Source organism: Eurytemora carolleeae, unplaced genomic scaffold, assembly GCF_000591075.1.
Source record: "Eurytemora carolleeae unplaced genomic scaffold, Eaff_2.0 scaffold350, whole genome shotgun sequence".
NCBI classification, from domain to species: domain Eukaryota; kingdom Metazoa; phylum Arthropoda; class Copepoda; order Calanoida; family Temoridae; genus Eurytemora; species Eurytemora carolleeae.
The window spans coordinates 210,959-230,629 of NW_019396254.1; the positions used below are offsets into that span (position 1 = coordinate 210,959).

Consider the following 19,671-nt stretch of genomic DNA (forward strand, 5'->3'; position numbering starts at 1 on the left):
TATAAATTCCGTAGACGCGTCTCTGAAGTCTCATCCTTTGTGGGTAACCCTATATATAAAGGTAAAACTTTTGAAGACATCTAAATCCTTTCTAATTACTTCTATTTAAAATGTAAGAACTTACCCTCCTGAATAACCTCCTGGAGCATGCCTGCCATGTAGACCGCCAAAGATTGTCTCTCAACAAAAATGATGCCGCGTAAACTTTTAAATCCATCAGACTTCTTCTCCTTTATATCACTTGGTAACTTTCTAATCTATGATCTATGGCCTATGACTTATGACCTATGACCTATGACCTATGACCTATGACCTATGACCTATGACCTATAACCTATGACCTATGACCTATGACCTATGACCTATGACCTATGACCTATGACCTATGACCTATGACCTATGACCTATGACCTATGATCTATGATCTATGATCTATGATCTATGACCTATGACCTATGACCTATGATCTATGACCTATGACCTATGACCTATGATCTATGAGTTGCTTTTAACATTTTCCCCTTTTAGACGTAACAGATAGAATTAAAATTAGTAACGATCTAAATTGAATTCAATTCGACGTCAACCTATTTTTCATTTTTCTCGAACACTCCCTTTACAGGGGCTGTTCACTTAATTTCAAGAGAACCTTAATCTAAAATATCGTTTTATCAGGGTTTCGAGATAATGCATTTGTCCCACTGTAAATACATTTTTTTAATTTAGCAGTTTTTAGAATAATAGTAATTATTCCTGATTTGGCTATGTAGTAAATCCGACAAGAATGTGGTATATTAATTAAGAGGGTAAGTTATAATCGAGTTTTCATTAAAAAATATTGTTAAAAATATTGAAGGGTTTTTTCCCGGCTAAACAAACGATTAATTATTAAACTTTAAAAAGTGATTCCTGAAGAATTATTTCCAAAAGTTTCAGAAACTTTGTTGATGCAAAGCTTCCAATCTTTTCAAGTTTGGACGATGTAGATTCATCTTTCTCCATTTTGTAACATATTTTCTTGAGCTCCACTGAACAAATACAATTTTTAAAGGGACTGTAGCCGAAATTTTAAGTGATTTTAATCCAAAGATGGAAATGCCCGATTCACAATAGTGTTTAAATATGATAATTCCCGTTTTTTTCTTGCAAAGAAATGCGCAAGTCACTCTTGGTGAGAACCCACAGTTGAAAAAATTTATATTTCTAAATTATGAACATTGATGTCTTTATCCTATTTGATCAGACAAAGCTTTCATGGATACCATTGTAATTTAGCCATCGCAATCTTTGCATGAAGGGTAACTTAAAACATCATTTATAAGTTACATGAAAGATTTACACTGGGGCTTTTAAAACCTTTTCAGAGAAAAAATGTTTATGATATTCTTATTAACATCTATAAATTGATCATTATCAAAAGCAGCTTCTTGTGAAAATGATTTTGACAAGAAAGTAAATTGACATGATTTGTCCCTTTTTACAATGAATTAACAAAATTATCTTCCAAAAAAGGTACCGTTGTAATCAGACATGTAAAGCTTTGATTGGAGGTCACTTAAGTTGCGTCATTTCTTATGTCGGTAGTTTTAAAACAGCTTTTGAAATAATAATCAAATATCTTTTATTATGTGTTCGCAGCTTTGGTTGTTGAAAATCGCCAATTTTGTTGAAATATTTAAACTGATATAACAGAAGGAATTAAAAAGAAAAGGTATTAATACCGATTAAATCGACGTGGGGTTAGATGATAAACGAAAAGTGGTCAAACTACAGAAATCGGCGCGTATATCAATACAATGAAGACGACTTTTCTATTAAAGTTTTGATTTTTAACAAGTTTTTCAAATTAAAGTTTACAAGTAAATAAAGCTATGGAAGTTGTTAAAAGACAGCTTCACTTTTTTCCATGTCTACACAAATGTGTGTCCATGATGTTTGAAACCTTGCACCCTGTAAGTTCCTTGCAAACTCTATTCAGCACTGGGGCATAGAAGACGACATTTAATCAAAGCTGTTACCATGTATTAAGGACAAAATTAGTAAATATTCATTAAAATTATAATTGAACACTATAAGCGAAGAAAAAGCAAATGCAAATAGAGTGTATAGTTGTACATTTTGATATTATAAAGACTCAAAAAATGTATCCATGCTGTTTGTAAGCTTGGTCGTCTTCATTGCATTGATGTTAAAGACGACGACTGTATGTGCGGAAAAATAACGCAATGCTAAATATTTTTTTTAAATCATAGGTTTATTATTGAGGGTTACCTAAGTATTGAATTGTAGTTGTATACAACTGTACTCTAGCTGAGTCCGAATAGTAGAGGTTTGTCTCCTTAACAATAAACAAGGTTACCCACAGATAGTAATGGGTGATAACTTGGCTCGTGTTTCTATCACTTTTAAGATTTTTGGACTTTGACCACAACATACTGTTTTTTAAGTTTAAAAACTCTTTTCTGTAAAGTTTTGCTATTATCAACCTATGCGAATTTGTATCCCAAGAAAATATATAGAGAAAACAACTAAACAAAACTATCATTTTTGAGTTGCTTTTGGTTAATTTCATTTATCTTCTCTTAGCTTAAACATTTTGCATAGAGCAAGGGAAGTAAAAGTTCAGATAAAACCATTTTAAAATTTTAAGTTTTAAAGTTAAAAAAAGGGCCAAGTTTTCTCCTACCACATTCACAAACCACACGGAATACGACTTAAAGACAATTGTGACTATTTAGAAATTAAAAAACTAAAATAAAAACAAGCTTGAAAAAGGTAAATTTTCCATGGAAGAACTGTAAAAACGTGTCACCCCCATAGCATTTTCTACCCACCCACCCTCACTCCCCATGTCCCATTTGCGCTTACTTCCACCCTTCAATTATCTTATTTAAAACTGCCCCCACGCCCCCGACCCCACCACAAACATTACCTTCCTGGATTCTTTTTTAACATTCTCGATGATATGTTCAAGTTTGGTCATCATGGGATAAACTCCTTAACAGAATATTCGTATTAACTTATTACTTACAGTGGGACCTTAAAACTAAGGAAAAGAAAGACGACTGTCAGAATAAAGTTATAACAGAGTTCAGTAAGGTGTCCACAAATGGTTACTAATTTTAAAGAATGGCGCGCGCGATGAGCGCGGTAACTTTCCCATTGAACGCCATAATGTGAGAAATTCCTGAAAATTTTAGGTCCACACCTATAAAATTCTAGGAGATCAACACCAAAAGTTTTAAAAAGTGCTTAAGAAAGTGAACAAAAAAATGTCATGAAATTCAAATCGATTTCTTCGTGTTCAATCAGAGAACTCGGATCCGTTGAAATGAATTAATGAATTAAAAATAAAAGAGTTAGGTTTAAAAAACCGCCCAAAATGCTTGTTTAACAGAAAAGTACATTTTTTTCAGCGGTTTTTTAGAAATAACTCATTCAATTTTTGAAATTTAAAAAATATTTCAACGGATTTAATCCATCTTTATGGACAATTAGGAAGAAAATAATGTTTAACAGGATAAATTCAAGAAAACAATATGTTGGAGCTGTGTAGGTTTTACTTGATGAGTCAATTTTAACGCTTTTGGTAAAAATATTTACTTTTTGACAACATCCAATACACTCAAGTTTCAAGTGAAGTTGTTCATCGATTTGGTTCGTTTCTAAAAAACTTGTGATAAATTTAAAAACATTTAAAAACTGTTTTCGAATTAAGTTTGTTTTAATACAACTTCGGAATATTCACAACCACCTGGAGACAAATTTAGGTACAGTGAAACCCTTAATAACGAATACATCGGAAGAATTTATCAAATGTCGTCTTGACAATTTTTCAATGAGTTTTATACTATATTACGTAAATTTCAGTATTTGCGAAAATAAATAAATAGTCATGAATATGTGGGAACAGTTTTAAAGAGTTCCATTTAATCATTTAATTAAAAAACTAAATATCTGCAACATTCCATTATCAGAAAGTGAAGGATACGACATTTGATGAATTCTTTCGATGTATTCGTTATTAGGGGTTTCACTGTATGAAAAATGTTATCATGGGATACACTCCAAAACAGAATGTCCGTATAAACTATGACTAAAAAATTGCCGGGGGGATATATATTTTTAAAAAAACAACTTTCCCCCAGAAGATAATTGTTTTTTTAGTGTTATTCCCCCTCCCAACCCACTAAATTGTGAAAAATAACTATTGATAGGGGAAAATAAGTGAATTTTTATGTTAAAAAATAGCATGGGTAAAAAAACTTGCGAATTTACCGTGTTTTAGAGGATTAAAAATATAACACCCATCAAATTGTAGAAAAGATTTTAACTAGTCCTTTAACTTGAAACAGGGCAACTAAAGAAGTTGAATTTCAAGCTACTAGCAGGTAAAACATCAGGAAAAAAAATACACATCAGAAAAAAAAAAATACACATCAGACAGCTTCAAAGTTCTCCCAAAACTTAGGTCCGGTCAACTTTTGACCTAGCAATTGAACTGATCACCAAATATATCTAATCCCTATTTCTTTATCTATTATCTATATATGATGTTTCTAACTCTGTATATTTTACCTAAACTCTCAATGATCGTCTGATTGTTCACAACCACATCGTTTTTCAGTTTCTTAAAATCCTTCACCACAAAAAAAAACATTTTTTTTGATAGAAAATAGTGAGACCCATAAAACTGTAGAATGTAAATACGACTGTTGGACTAAAATTATGATTTTGAAGACCTCTGTTTATGTAGATTTTACAAAATACAAGTAAATTCCATTGAAAATAATTAGGTTTGTCAAGCCCGAATCCATGAATTGGATCAAATATTCCGCAAAATATTGTTCTTTTTCTTACTAAAAATTGAGTAAAAGCAAAATCAAATCAAACAGTTTTCATGCTTCCTTTTTTAGGTCTTTCAAAGCAATATCTCTCTGGCGAAACGACCTGAAACAAAAAGTTATTTCAAAATAAATAATTCTACGCCGACTGCGCGAAACTCCTCTGAGCTTCTGGTCCGGGCTATTGTGAACAACTTTCATCTACATCTTGAAAAGACGACATCTTGTGTCCTATCTGTTATTTTTTTAATCTATGATATAATTGGTATCCACACAACATGAGAAAATAATTAAAATGAGAAGCTAAACAGTGCACATCACAACTTTCCATGATCTGGATGCCCTTTAATGTAGGTAAATGTCGTCTTTATTAATATTTAAACTTATTAACAACCTTGAGGTACGGCGTGTCTCACGAGGGAGGGGGTGCAGAGGCGCGATGATCCTCGCAAAAATGACCTCCGAGCCTCCAGATTTGCAGAATGACCTCTAGGCCCCGGGAAACCGTCTCCCAGCCTTAGTGACGTCAACAAGCCTCCTCCCGCCATTGTCTCCATTTAAATTATTTGGCTTTTATATCCACCAAAAACCGTTTTTTCAAAAATTCTCAACATGATAACAAAGTTCAGAATGATACATTAACAATTTGTATTAAAAAGTGCATTTTAATTGAGATTAAAGCCTTGATTTTGTTTCTAAATTTCACAAATTCCTTAAACTGTGAAGAAATATTCCAATTTTGTATAAAGATCAACAAATGTTATATCATTTTACATGGATTTCATGAACGAATCAAATTATATCAGCGGCAATTTACAAAACCCAGTAGTTTTTGAGAAATCCTTGTATTTTTGCTTTTATTGTATGCTTTAGAATAATTGAAGACCTATTCTATTGTTTTAATAGGTTAAATTTACTTAAAATATATATTGAAAATTAGAGGAATTAGTCATATAAATAAATTTTGATACACAGAGGGGGGGGGGGGGGGGGGGGGAGGGAGGGAGAGCGCAAAAACTCGTATCACAGGACAGATCCTTGTTAATTTGCATTTTTTTTTTTGATAACATGTAATGCTAAGGAATCGATAGAGTTAATATGATCTTCAAATCATGATGTCTTCAAAAATATTAGATAAGTTGTTTATAAAGGTCTTCTTTTACTCAATCCATCTTAATGTAAACTTTAACAGAAAAACAACTTCAGATCAATTGAATAAATTTATATGTCAAATTTGTTGATTAGATGATTCTTTAAACTATGACAGAGTCTACCATGAAGATATATTTTGATATTTTTTTGGTTAAGCCAATATAATTTAACAAAAGAAAAAACAAGCGGAGACCAAAATGCGGGGCGTGGAGACAGAATGGCGGAAGGCTTTGTGACGTCATGGAGGCCGGGAGACAGTTTCGCGGGGCCTGTATGTGATTCTGCAAATCTGGAGGCTCGGAGGTCATTTTTGCGGGGATCATGGCGCCTCTGCACCCCCTCCCTCGTCCCACAAACCTTGTCAGCAATATTAATTGGCATTAGCAATTAAAATTTTGAGTGGCTCTCCATAGCAAGAGAAGCCTGATTTACAATGATTCCAACATTTAAAAATAATAATTTTTTGTTAAAAACATGTCTATTTAATTCTGAATCAAAAAAAAGCTTTGTTAATCTGACTTACCACTCTTAAGGATACAATCCTTGTACGTCTCGAAATGGTCATACTGTTTTTAACTGGGAATCGACATAAAAATGTATTAAAATCCTACCTCTCCTTCTTCAATTTATCGTCCTCCTCGTTCTTTATTTCTTCTAATTTTGCTAAAACTGCTGTATATAGCTCCTGTATTTTATTCATCTCAGCTCTAGAAAGAAAATTCTTTTAACCAATGGGATTTGAGATGTGAGGCCAACCACATAAAAGTAATAATCATCCCTACGTCCACTTGGTTTGGAAGTTTCTATTTGGAAGAGTCACTTGGCAAAAAAAATTCTAATCTCTGTTTTTTTGCAACCTGTTGGTGAAAAATTTGAAATTTCAAACTTCTTTCTTAAAAATATGAATATGAGAAATTTTCCCGACCAGTGGGGTATCTAAATAACATACAAGATGTCTAAAAAAACGGGGAATAAGGATATACAGACTCGTTTGTAATCGGATTTTCAACAATTAGGTATTTCATAAAATCTACGTACGATTTCCGATTTATTGAGCCCAGTTTTAGGCTTGTAGACCTAAATATAACAATTCTCAAGGCTCCTAAAGTTTCTAACTGGAGTGAGTAAATTTGGTGAAAATAAAGATAATTCCCGATTACTCATAAGGGTCTAGATGACTTCTTTGTAATCGGATTTTCAAGATTGAGACCATTTTTGATATCAACGTACGATTTCCGATTGAATGAGCCCAATTTAAGTCTTGTAGATCTAAAAATGAAGATTGTACTGTAATAAACCTGTAACCAACATTGAATACAAAATTGTGCAACCTGAGATCATCTTTTACTTATTACTTTGCTCCAGTTGGAAACTTTAGGAGCCTAGAAAATTGTTATCTTTGGATCTAGAAGCTTTAAAATGAGCTCATTGAAACGGAAATTGTACGTAGATTTAAAAAATGGATCTACTCTTGAAAATCTGATTACAAGCTAATCTGTAGACCCTTATACAAAACTGTGCAAACGGATATTATCTTATTTGTACCAAATTTAATCTCTCCATTAGGTATTTTTAGAAGTCTATAAAATTGTTATTTTTAGATCTACATGCCTTAAATTGGTCTCATTTAATCGGAAATTGTACGTTGATTTTTAAAATGGTCTTAATCTTGATTAAAAACAAGTCTTTAGACCCTTATTCCGCGTTTTTTTTAGACACCCCATACATTCTCCAAACCTTAAGCTTTGTACTCAAGGGAAGTATACAAAGGATTCTTCAGGAGCTGTTACAAGAATATATCCTACCTTTGTACTCCAAGGGAATAGTATTCAAAGGATTCCTCTGGAGCTGTTACAAGAATATATCCTACCTTTGTACTCCAAGGGAATAGTATTCAAAGGATTCCTCTGAAGCTGTTGCGAGAATATATCCTACCTTTGTACTCCAAGGGAATAGTTTTCAAAGGATTCCTCTGTTACAAAAATATATCCTTCCTTTGTACTCCCAGGGAATAGAATTCAAGATTCCTCTGGAGCTGTTACAAGAATAAATACTATAATTGTACTCTAAAAGTATAGTATTCAAAAGATTTCTCTGGAGCAGTTACAAGTATATATCCTACCTTTGAATTCCAAGGAAATAGTATTCTAAGAATTTCTCTGGACCAGTTACAAGAATAGAACCTTCCTTTGTACCCCAAGGGAATGGTGTATAAAGAATTCCTAAGGAGTAGTTACAAGAATATATCCTACCTTTGTACTCCAAGGGAATAGTTTTCAAAGGATTCCTCTAAAACTGTTACAAGAATACACTCATCCTTCCTTTGCACTCCAAGAGAATATTATTCACAGGATTCCTCTGGAATATACACTCTACCTTTGTACCCCAAAAGGGTATATATCTGACCTTTGTACTCCAAGGAAATAGTATTCAAAGGATTGCTTTGGAGCTGTTACAGGACAATATCCTACCTTAATAATCAAAGGAAATTGCATTCAATGGATTCCTCTGAAGAAGTTACATGAATACACACCCTACCTTTGTATTCCAAGGGTATATCTTACCTTTGTACTCCAAGGAAATAATATTCAAAGGATTCCTCTGGAACTCCTACAAGAATATATCCTACCTTTGCACTCCAAGGGAATAGAATTCAAAAGATTCCTCAGGAGCTGTAACAAACTGCAGAATACTCTTCAAATCTTCTGTCGTCGCCACCTGGAACACATGTTGTCATCAAAGTACTCAATTAAGGGCTGAAAGGCCAACCACAACAATTCTTCTTAACATCCTTATTTAGTCATCCAAGCCACCTCCAAAAGGACATCCTTGCGATGTTCTTCTGGTCAAGTATCGAATTTCTAAGCTCTTTTAAACAAAAATCAAAAACCTCAATTTATAACTTAATTGAAGCTTTTTTATTCTATTAAGGAATATTCAATATTTCATTTATGCCCTAAATTACCGAGATTTTTTAAAAAGAGTCATAAACTTAAATATTTCGACGCTTGAAACAGATTTTGTTGCAAGGTGGCTTAGACTAGAAAACATGAAGATTGTGGCTCGGACGAAGATATATTTATAATGTACATTTACATATAATTAATAATAGATATACAGTGGACTAAACAAATTTATCTTTGATAATTCTTGATTTTGTTCTCAACTCGGAATGATCGGCGACATTTTATATTAGAAAATATCTAAATATATGCATTAAAACATTTATAATTGAACTTTAAACTCAATCAAATTCATTTTTATTTAATTAATAAAAATTAAATATTTCATTTGTGCCTTGAAGTAATCAGATTTATTGGAAAGGTTAATGACATTTAACCATTCGACGCATGGAAAAGATAATATTCAGATGTGGCTCGGACGAGTAAATAAGGAGAATGAGGCTCGGGCGAAGATATGATAGAAACTACCAAACTATAAAATATTGATTTAAAAAAATTTCAATTTCTACCTTGCAGTCCATCTTTTCCTCAAGACGAAATTTCTGCTTTCTGAAAATAAAAAATTCAACTTTTTTTCACGACATTTAAGGGACTGATAGCGTAATTTCATTTGACCCTCCATTCTATAAGGGACATGCACAATTTACAACGGTACCCTGGTAACATTAATCTGGTAAGTAATGTTGATTTTGACAGGGTTTAAAGTGTTCAATTCTGAAAATTCTTGAATGTTTTCCTGCGGCAGAAATGCACTGTCACTTTTGCAGAGACATCGAATTTGAAAATAATCAGTTTTCAAACATTTTAAACATTCATATACATAAAATTCATACTTGATCAGACAAAGCTTTAAGGGTACCATAGTTAATCGGACATTGCCATCTTAGCAACGGTCGTCACTTAAAATTATGCTTACAGTCCCTTTACATTTTTTAAATGTAGATATTTATTCAAATTATGAACAAGGCATACAAAATAATTTTCTAGTTGGAATTACATATAAAAGATATTTCAATTTTAATATATGTTACGACGTTACATGTTTGCAAAATTTTTACTTTTAATTTAATTTTTTTTTAAATTATCAAATGAGATTTTAAGACTTTTGATCATAAAAATTTTCTTTTTAATTTAAAAGGAATAACTCAGTAGAGTATTAGAGTTATTTAATTTTGTATTTAATCTGGAGGTGTTACAACTTTAATGCAGGGGACATTAGTTCATACACTCAGTGTTAGAAATGGGCCGAGTGTTCTAATGTCCCCTGTAATGATACCTAAAATTTCAAACTTTGTAGTTAATAATCTTATTAAAAGTGCAAAAAATTTACTGCAGGGGTTCATGTAGAGCTTTTGAGGGAAGAATAAGACTTCAATAAGTGGCAGATTTTATGGAATAAAGTGCTATTTGTGTCAGATTTTTACTTTTAAATACTAGCTATTTGTGGCAAATTTGTTGTGTCTAAATGCTAATAAGTAGCATTTTTGAGTGTAATGAGTGAACATTGAAGAATGTTCATCCAGATGATTCTTAAAGTTTAATCCCTGCTGTATTTCCCTTAAAAAAGGACAGAGTCCCGATAATTTTATACGAAACCCTGAATTTCATATCAAACCCTGAATTTCATACAAAACCCTGAGTTGAATTTCATACGAAACCCTGAATTTCATGCAAAACCCTGAGTTTCGTAAAAAAACCTGAATTTTATATCAAACCCTGAATTTCATACGGAACCCTGAATTTCATACGAAATCCTGAATTTCATACGAACCCCTGAATTTCATACCAAACCCTGAATTTCATACGAAACCCTGAATTTCATACGAAACCCTGAATTTCATAGGAAACCCTGAATTTCAAATAAAACCCTGAGTTTCAAACGAAACCCTGAGTTTTATACGAAACCCTGAATTTCGTATGAACCCTGAATTTCATACAAAACCCTGAATTTAATACGAAACCCTGAATTTTCTATGAAACCCTGAATTTCTTACGAAACCCTGAATTTCATATGAAACCCTGAATTTCATATGAAACCCTGAATTTCATATGAAACCCTGAATCTAATACGAAACCCTGAATTTCATACGAAACCCTGAATTTCTTATGAAACCCTGAATTTAATACGAAACCCTGAATTTCATACGAAACCCTGAATTTCGTACAAAACCCTGAATTTCATACAAAACCCTGAATTTCATACGAAACCCTATATTTTGTACGAAACCCTGAATTTCAAACTCTTTACCTGAATTGTTCCACATTACACGTCTCCACGACAACGCATGCTGTTAATCCCAACACCTAGTTTACTGAAGTTAGACAGAAGGCAGAGTTTAGAACTTTTGAATGGACGAAATGGTTTAAAGAAACTGTAAGTGTAGTTTCAAGTAACCCTCCATGCGAAGATAGCAATGCCCGATTTACAACGATACCTTTCAAAGCTTTGTCTAATAAAGAATGAATTAAAAATTCATGCATTCGTTGCACTCACAGAAATAATCACTTTTTAAGTAAAACAAAAAGTGGTTTCTTCCAATTTTTTTATCATATTGAGGTAAATTTTAAGGGTACCGTTGCTAATCGGGCATTGCCACCTTTGCATGGAGGATTACTTGAAATTATGCTTTACAATCCCTTAAAACTCTTTTCCTGCTAGGGAGGGGGTGCAGAGGCGCGATGATCCCCGCAAAAATGATCTCCGAACCTCAGGATTTGCAGAATTACCTCCAGGCCCCGCAAAACTGGTCTCCCAGCCTCAGTGACGTCACCAAGCCTTCCGCCATTCTGTCTCCACGCCCCGCATTTTGGTCTCCGCTTGTTGTTTTTATTTTTTGTTTAAATTTATTGGCTTAACAAAAATGAGGCTGGGAGACCAGTTTTGCGGGGCCGGGAGGTAATTCTGCAAATCCTGAGGTTCGGAGATCATTTTTGCGGGGATCATGGCGCCTCTGCACCCCCTCCCTCTTCCTGCTCGCAGCACATGTTAAACCTTTCTCATATTATGTATTAATTTAAAACAAATAAAAGATTAATTGGGTTTTCCGCGAAGAAAAAGTTTTGATATCTCAGCCAAGATGATTGGTCCTTCATTGTTATACAACAAATTAGTTTTCTTTTAAACTCAACCGTGTCAAATATATTCCCACTACTAAGATATTTTTTTTATCGCAAAAAAAAGATCTATGGATAATATTTGATCCTTGTCTATCATTTTTTCATTATCCCTATTATGATCACTTTTTAGATAACGTTTTAGATAACTTTTTAGATCCCTTTCTAGATCCCTTTAAGACCACTTTTTAGATCCCTTCTCAGATTCCCCTTTAGATCCCTTTAAGGACCACTTTTTAGATCCCTTTTTGATCCTATTTTATAAAATCCAAGATTTCTTTCATTTCTTTGCTTACAAAAAAATTCAGAACTTACACTTTTCTTTTCTCTCACGGAAAGTACGTTAGCTTCGTTTAGCGAGAGAAACAAACTTATGGTGGATTTAATTATTTATAAAGTTAGCAGGCCGCATAATATTTTTTTAGAGCCACCCGAAAACCTTAAAATTTTGAACCACAAAACTTAATGGTTCATCGAGTTTTAGCATAAAAGTAAGCAAAAAAAAATGAGAAAAATAATTTTAAAACGTTATTTTTTTTTGTTTTAAAAATATCATTAGAACTTAAAGACATGTGCATGACCTGGATCCGGTTTTTTTCAGTACAAATCCAAAATCCAAATCCACTAGTTATAGCGAACATAAGAAATAAGAAATAGTACTTGATTAAATTATTGAAGGCTACCTTTGGGACCGGACTTCCTTCAGACTTTTTCTCGTTATACATGTTCATGATGACACTGTAGGGATGGTTTTTCACTGCATGGTGACACTCGTCAAGCACTAGCAGGGCCAGGTCTCGGAACTGTAGGAATTTGCAACTAGAATTAAAAAACAATTATTTAGTAATTTAAAGAGTTTTTGTTAAAAAAACCTGAGAGAAAAAGGATTTGTATAAAATGAATTGTCCGCGCCGATCAGGCCCAATTTTTTTATGGTTATAAAGCCAGTGGTCACAAATAAAACGTAAACTTAAAACAAAATTTTTGAATTTTCGAAATTTTTGGAAATCAATGAAAATATTTTTTTCTTTATCTTATTTCAAAATAAAGGCTTGCAGAAAGATGCTTATGGATAAAAGAATGGAAAACTTTAAGTGCTAGATTATTAATTATGTATATTCCTATGGATTATGACATTTATGTATAATGTATTGTATCCTATGGATTATGACATTTATGTATAATGTATTGTATTCTATGGATTATGGAAGAAGATAATTATATATATATATATAGAATTTATTCAATTGATTAAAAAAATGAGATCACCTAAGAACTGATCTGAAAACCTCGTGGACAAACACCAGCACCTGATACCTTAACAATATAAATAAACAAAAGAGCTCAATAACGCCTCTATATTTATAGGGATGTATATTTTAGAAGACGTAAGAGGGTGGGGGGGGGGTGAAAAGCTGGACATCAAAATCCCCTTTTTAAAACCTTTTATCTAACAGTTTATTTATTTTCCCAAAAAAAATCATTCATTTTTCGACGATTTACAACTGACATATTTTTTCAAACATACTTTGCTTCCGCAGAGAAATAAATGATTTTCGAAATCATTCAGACATTAAAAACAAAAGTCATCAATTATTTTGCGACGCCTTCGTATCTAGTTAATATTTCATAATATTTCTGATTTTTAAAAATAATATTTCACTTGCGCTGGATTTTCGAACATTCTTGGAAACTAGGAAAATGTCTCATCATGATCGAAAATCCTCGAACCAGGAATAAATGTTTATAAAAAGAACTATCATACCATAAAAAATTATGAAATATCAACTATTAACGAATGCGTCAAAAAATGATCGATGATTATTGGTGGTAATATCTATATGATTTCTTTGGAATTAAATTGATTTTTTTACGATCCGAGTTGAATGTTGCAATTTTCTCAATTTGTATCAGCATGAGTCGTTTTTTAACAATTTTCTCCTTATAGACGCAACAGCTAAAAGTAAGATTAGTAGCTCGATCAAAAGCGGTTATTATTCGCCGTAAGCCTATATTCCTTTTCATTTTCCGAGAACACTCACTTAAAATCGTGAAAATTGGGGGGACATTTTTCAGAAAAATAAATACCCCTGTAACGTGTAAATATCATTTTATTAATTTACTTTGAGAATTCGTCCATCCATTTAGATTCCTCCCAGTCATCAACTCCATCAGATCCACAGTAGGTACCAACCTAAAAAAATGTAAAAAAACTGTGAGCGTAGTGTCAAGTGACCCAATATGCAAAGATGCCCGATTAACAACGGTACAAGCAAGAAATGCGTAAGTCACTTTTGCAAAGAAACTACAAACAAAAACATTGATAACTATTTCATACTTGATCAGACAAAGCTTTCAGATCGGGCATTTCCATCTTTGCATGGAAGATCACAAATTCACAAAATTTCATATTATTGCGATAACTAGCAACCTTTAGATCACTGTGTTACACAATTTATACAGTTGCTTAGGATCCGGATCCAAGGGGTAAAATATCATTACAGGGTGGCCAAAACTTTTTTGAACCCATCCGTACAAAAATCCGTACATTTTCAGAAGAAATCCGTACAATCCGTACAATTTTCGAAAAACAATCCGTACAATCCGTACAATAATATTCTCAAATAAACACTTCTTGGACATATCTCGAAAATTATGAATGAATTTTGATTGTCAACTGAAACCTTAATCAATCTAATATTATTTAGAATGCAGAAAATAAGTTAAACTAACTTCATTTTGACGATAATTTTTTTTTTATTTTCATGAAAAATTTGCTGAAATGAGTGAAAATTTAAAAAAAAACGGTGTATTTTCCAGGATAAAATCCGTACAATCCGTACAATTTGAAAACAAATCCGTACAATCCGTGCAATCCGTACAATCCGTACAATTTTAGGGTACAAAAAAAATCAATCCGTACAATCCGTACATTTTGGCCACCCTGTATCAACCAAAAATTGCAAAAAAAAACTTTTTTACTCCTTAAACCTAACTCTGAACTTTTGAAAAAAAAAGAGATTATAAAAATTTCCTCATTTCTGAATGGTTCATTAAGTTTTCGGATACAAATAAGCGCAAAAAAATAAAACAAAAAAATGAAAATTATTTTTTGTTAAAAGAATTCAATAAATCTTAAAGAAATAAACTGGATCCGGATCCATTTTTTTCCAGTGCGGATCCGGATCCGCATCAAAACTAAATGGATCCTATGCACTGGTACTAGGAATTCAGCGCGCCCATATTCTATTTAAATTGTGAACATTTTCTCTTTGATGTTATAAACAATAACAAACAAAAAATTTCGCGGATTTTAAAAGAAAAATTTGTGGATTTTGATGAAAATCAAAAATTGAATCTAATTTTTGAAATTTTAATCACCCATAAACTTTTCCTGGGGTCATGTGACGTTCCACACATAATTTGGTCCCGATTTGGACACAAACAGACAGACAGACAAGTAAAAGTAAATCTTAATGTATATATATATATTTATATATATATATAGAGAGAGATAGATAAATAAATTCACCTGCAACCCTGTCGTATTCCTGATTTCCCTGGCCTGCTGCTCTACCAGAGCAACTACAAAAAAAGCAAAACAAGACATAAGACAAATTTAGGCTGGCTCTTCGAAATTGGTCACTAAATTGGTATTACATCTATTCTCTGTCCCTACTTCTTGTCACCGTTAACTACAACAGTGTAGTCCAGTGTGAAGCGGCTACAAAAGCAGTCCACCAGCTTTATTATGTCCTCATAACGTCTGGCTGGCAATTTTTTTTTAATCGAATTAAACAAAGAATTTTTTCAAAGACTTAAATTAAAGGAAATGAATGTACGATTTATAACGGTACCCTAAATTAACCTCCTTCTGAGTATTTTGTAATATTTGTAATTATATCTTGGACATATATTTCAAGTAAAATATAATTCTTACAGGGGTTGGGGGGGGGGGAAATTTGCAGGGGTGTAAAAAATTATTTCCCCCCTGGGGGGGGGGGGAGAAGAAGCAAAGACCCATAGGAGAGAAGGGAAGAAAAAGGGAAGGAAAAGGGAAGGGGGAATTGATGGATAATGAATTCCAAGAAACAATATACTCCCTGACTGACAAATAGTCAATTCCAACTTTTTTTACTTTGCCACCATACTAAAAGTTCAGAAAAATTTCCATTTATGGTTTTTAAGATTATTATGCACTGCAATATAAATATAAAAAAACTTTTTGAATTTGGGGAAGAATCAAAAAAAATTTGAGGGGGAGGGGGAATGAATAAAAAATGGATATATTATATACACCCCTGGATATCTGTTTCCCAGATATCTGGCTTTATTATCCAAATAACAAATGATTTTTAGTGGAAATAACTATAATTTTGAGTAATAAGTTTCGACAAAAGTGAAAAAGCTTGCCTTTTAATGTTCCCAAACTGCCAAATACATTTATATTGTATACCCCCTGTCCGAGGGGGAAATGATCTCCGAGGGGGGGGGGATTATTTTGAAGAAAAAATATACCCTTGAAATGCTACCTGAGCTGACAAGAAATATTGCCTTCTTTCCTCCTTGGATCCTTCCCTTCTCCAGTTTACCCAGCTCACCTCGCAGATGCTTAACAAACACATTGTACGGTGTACATACAGTGATTAAAGGACCTGTACATACTGTGGTTAAAGGACCTGTACATACAGTGGTTTAAGGACCTGTACATACAGTGGTTTAAGGACCTGTACATACAGTGGTTAAAGGACCTGTACATACAGTGGTTAAAGGACCTGTACATACAGTGGTTAAAGGACCTGTATATATTGTGGTTCAAGGACCTGTACATACAGTGGTTTAAGGACCTGTACATACAGTGGTTTAAGGACCTGTACATACAGTGGTTAAAGGACATGTACATACAGTGGTTAAAGGACCTGTACATACAGTGGTTAAAGGACCTGTACATACAGTGGTTAAAAGACCTGTACATACAGTGGTTAAAGGACCTGTACATAAATGGTTGAAGGACCTGTTACATATAGTGGTTAAAAGACCTGTACAATGTACATTCAGTGGTTAAAGAACCTGTACATACAGTGGTTAAAGGACCTATACATTCATTGGTTTAAGGATTTGTACATGACCTGTACAATATATAAAGTGGAATGTCTGCTTCACAAGGATACCCAAAAAGCTTTATCAAATCATTGCATACAAAGGATTCACTTTCTGTAAAAATTTTAACTTTTGTTGTTTTTTCTTACGAGAATTTCTTTTTACTATATTTCATAATTTTTAAAAAAAATCAAAGAAAAAAACGATAATAATTTTTAAATAAACAACATAGCTATTTTTCTCTTGATAAAATTGATTAAATTTCAGACGTACAGAAACTTTCAGGAAATTACTAACCACCAAGCTAAACAAATGTAGATATCCTCCACTAGATAAAGATTGAAGGGTATAGTTGTGAATCAGACAGGTTCCTCTTTAATTGATGGGCTAGTTGATATATAAAATATGGAAGGGAGGGCTGATAAACAAATCTTAAGTGGAGATTATTTAAATATTCAAATTAAAAACAAAGCCCTGAAAGGGGAAAATGAAAAAGGACACACTGTCGCCTACCTGGATCACTGTCAACAGACTGACGCCTACCTGAATCACTGTCAACACACTGTCGCCTACCTGAATCACTGTCAACACACTGTCGCCTACCTGAATCACTGTCAACACACTGTCGCCTACCTGGATCACTGTCAACACACTGTCGCCTACCTGGATCACTGTCAACACACTGTCAACACACTGTCGCCTGCCTGAATCACTGTCAACACACTGTCGCCTACCTGGATCACTGTCAACACACTGTCGCCTACCTGGATCACTGTCAACACACTGTCGCCTACCTGGATCAGCATGACCGCAATGAATGTTTTCCCTGAACCGGTTCCAAGATACACAATAATATTCTTTTTCTTCGCCAACTCAAGAAGTTCCAGCTAAACGAAATTGTATCCATCAATTAAAAAATAGTAATCAACCAATCAATCAATCAAAAAAGTAATCAATCAATCAAAAAATAGTAATCAATCAATCAAAAAATAGTAATCAATCAATCAATCAATTGTACATCATAAATCACAAATCATAACTCAAATCAAAAATCAAACATTGTAAATCGTAAATCATCATAAATCTGAAGTCTTATCAATTTATAGATTAATAATACAATCAATATTTCTTTTTATCAGACCACATTCTTAAAATCCCTCGACTTGGATTATTGTTCTTTTTCTTCATGTATTGGATTATTGTAAGTTGAATTATTTTGTTGGTAATTTCCTATAAAACGATTTTTGGACAACACCCAGCTTGTTGGGTTTTAGCATAATATCTTTAAATTTCCGTGAGACCCAGGACACACTGGATGAGACCCAGAACGCGCTGGAGACCCAAGACACACTGGATGAGACCCAGGACTCACTGGAGACCCAGGACACACTGGAGGAGACCCAGGACGCGCTGGACCCCCTTAAAAAACACAGGACACAACGATTTTTGGACCCACCCCCCTCCTATCAATTTTGTACATGATTTCAGCAAAATTATTATTTACTTTTTATTATTTTAGGTTAAGGTTAGTTTAAGACAATTTCTGGGTCGAGCGCTGCGGCTAGGACAGGCTAGGGGGTCGGGCGCTGCAGCCAAATGACCTATTGTAACCATTTATGTGTTATATATGAGATACATGTACAAAATATGGAAACCCTGTACCTGATATGGTCTGGCTTCCAACATCTTCATCTTCTCCTCACTGGGCCGATTAAGGGCCAGTGGAAGGGCCTTGGACCCCATTGTTTGTTGTTTACTCAAACTATCTGAAAATTCTTGACAAATAACGAAACACATTTAATTTGATTCAGGTAGTAATAAAAGCTTTAAAAATTGAATTAGATGAAAACGTACTTTAGGAAATTTAAGGCCGGGATATGAAGTTTTAGAGTCATAAAAGTGGAATATGAAAACTTTAGAAATAATAATTTATAAATATGAGGACTTGCTTCTCAGATGCAGGTTGCAGTATTACTAGATTTCTCTAGGTTTCTCGTTTTTCTCCCGTATTTTATATTATTATTTCGAGGATTACTAGTTTTGATTTACAGAGAAAACCCATCCTCTTCAAACCGACATTTGAGCAATTTAATGCATATTTAATGTGTTTTAACAAATAATTTCGCCAGTAGCTCTTACAACTTATTGAAATGGGTCAATACAAGCTGTACAGTGCATGCAATTTTCGTGCTTCTTGTAGAGTACTCAAACTCCATCTTTCTTAATTATTATTGAAATTATAAAGTTTGAAAGAATTAATATTTTTTATTTTAAATTATGCTTTATGCAAGAATGTATGAAAATAATTTGCATATAGAAAATTCGAAGTTAAAAAATACTTTTAAAAAATCTAGAAAGCACAATAAAAGAAATATTGTAACGCTAAAAACCATGCATATTCCGGTGGACTTAGTGTATACTGCCTTTGCTACTGTGTTGTACAGATTGAGCTAGAATTCGCCCTTTTATTACTCTATGTAGTTTGTCTTCCCCCCCCA

General features: G+C 33.3%; 1 protein-coding gene across 2 annotated transcripts in view; it reads right to left on the minus strand.

Annotated features, from left to right (window-relative positions):
• Positions 1–19,382, minus strand: part of LOC111699460 (endoribonuclease dcr-1) — a 64,096-nt gene extending 44,714 nt beyond the window's left edge. The window contains exons 1-18 of one of the 2 annotated variants that reach the window (XM_023470146.1): positions 19,028–19,382; positions 18,836–18,939; positions 17,968–18,060; positions 16,606–16,684; positions 15,606–15,658; positions 14,197–14,267; positions 13,343–13,390; positions 12,757–12,892; positions 11,208–11,263; positions 9,469–9,508; positions 8,626–8,714; positions 6,608–6,703; positions 4,908–4,950; positions 4,579–4,639; positions 2,933–2,997; positions 2,272–2,338; positions 910–1,028; positions 125–230 (exon numbers count right to left, since the gene is read on the minus strand). In XM_023470146.1, the coding sequence (XP_023325914.1) occupies positions 125–230; positions 910–1,028; positions 2,272–2,338; positions 2,933–2,997; positions 4,579–4,639; positions 4,908–4,950; positions 6,608–6,703; positions 8,626–8,714; positions 9,469–9,508; positions 11,208–11,263; positions 12,757–12,892; positions 13,343–13,390; positions 14,197–14,267; positions 15,606–15,658; positions 16,606–16,684; positions 17,968–18,060; positions 18,836–18,916 (1,303 nt within the window). In that variant the 5' untranslated portion in view covers positions 18,917–18,939; positions 19,028–19,382. Of the gene's footprint in view, positions 1–124; positions 231–909; positions 1,029–2,271; positions 2,339–2,932; positions 2,998–3,603; positions 3,666–4,578; positions 4,640–4,907; positions 4,951–6,607; positions 6,704–8,625; positions 8,715–9,468; positions 9,509–11,207; positions 11,264–12,756; positions 12,893–13,342; positions 13,391–14,196; positions 14,268–15,605; positions 15,659–16,605; positions 16,685–17,967; positions 18,061–18,835; positions 18,940–19,027 lie in introns of those variants that run through there. The other variant, XM_023470147.1, reaches the window with a different exon arrangement.
• Between the last annotated feature and the right edge of the window lie 289 nt (positions 19,383–19,671).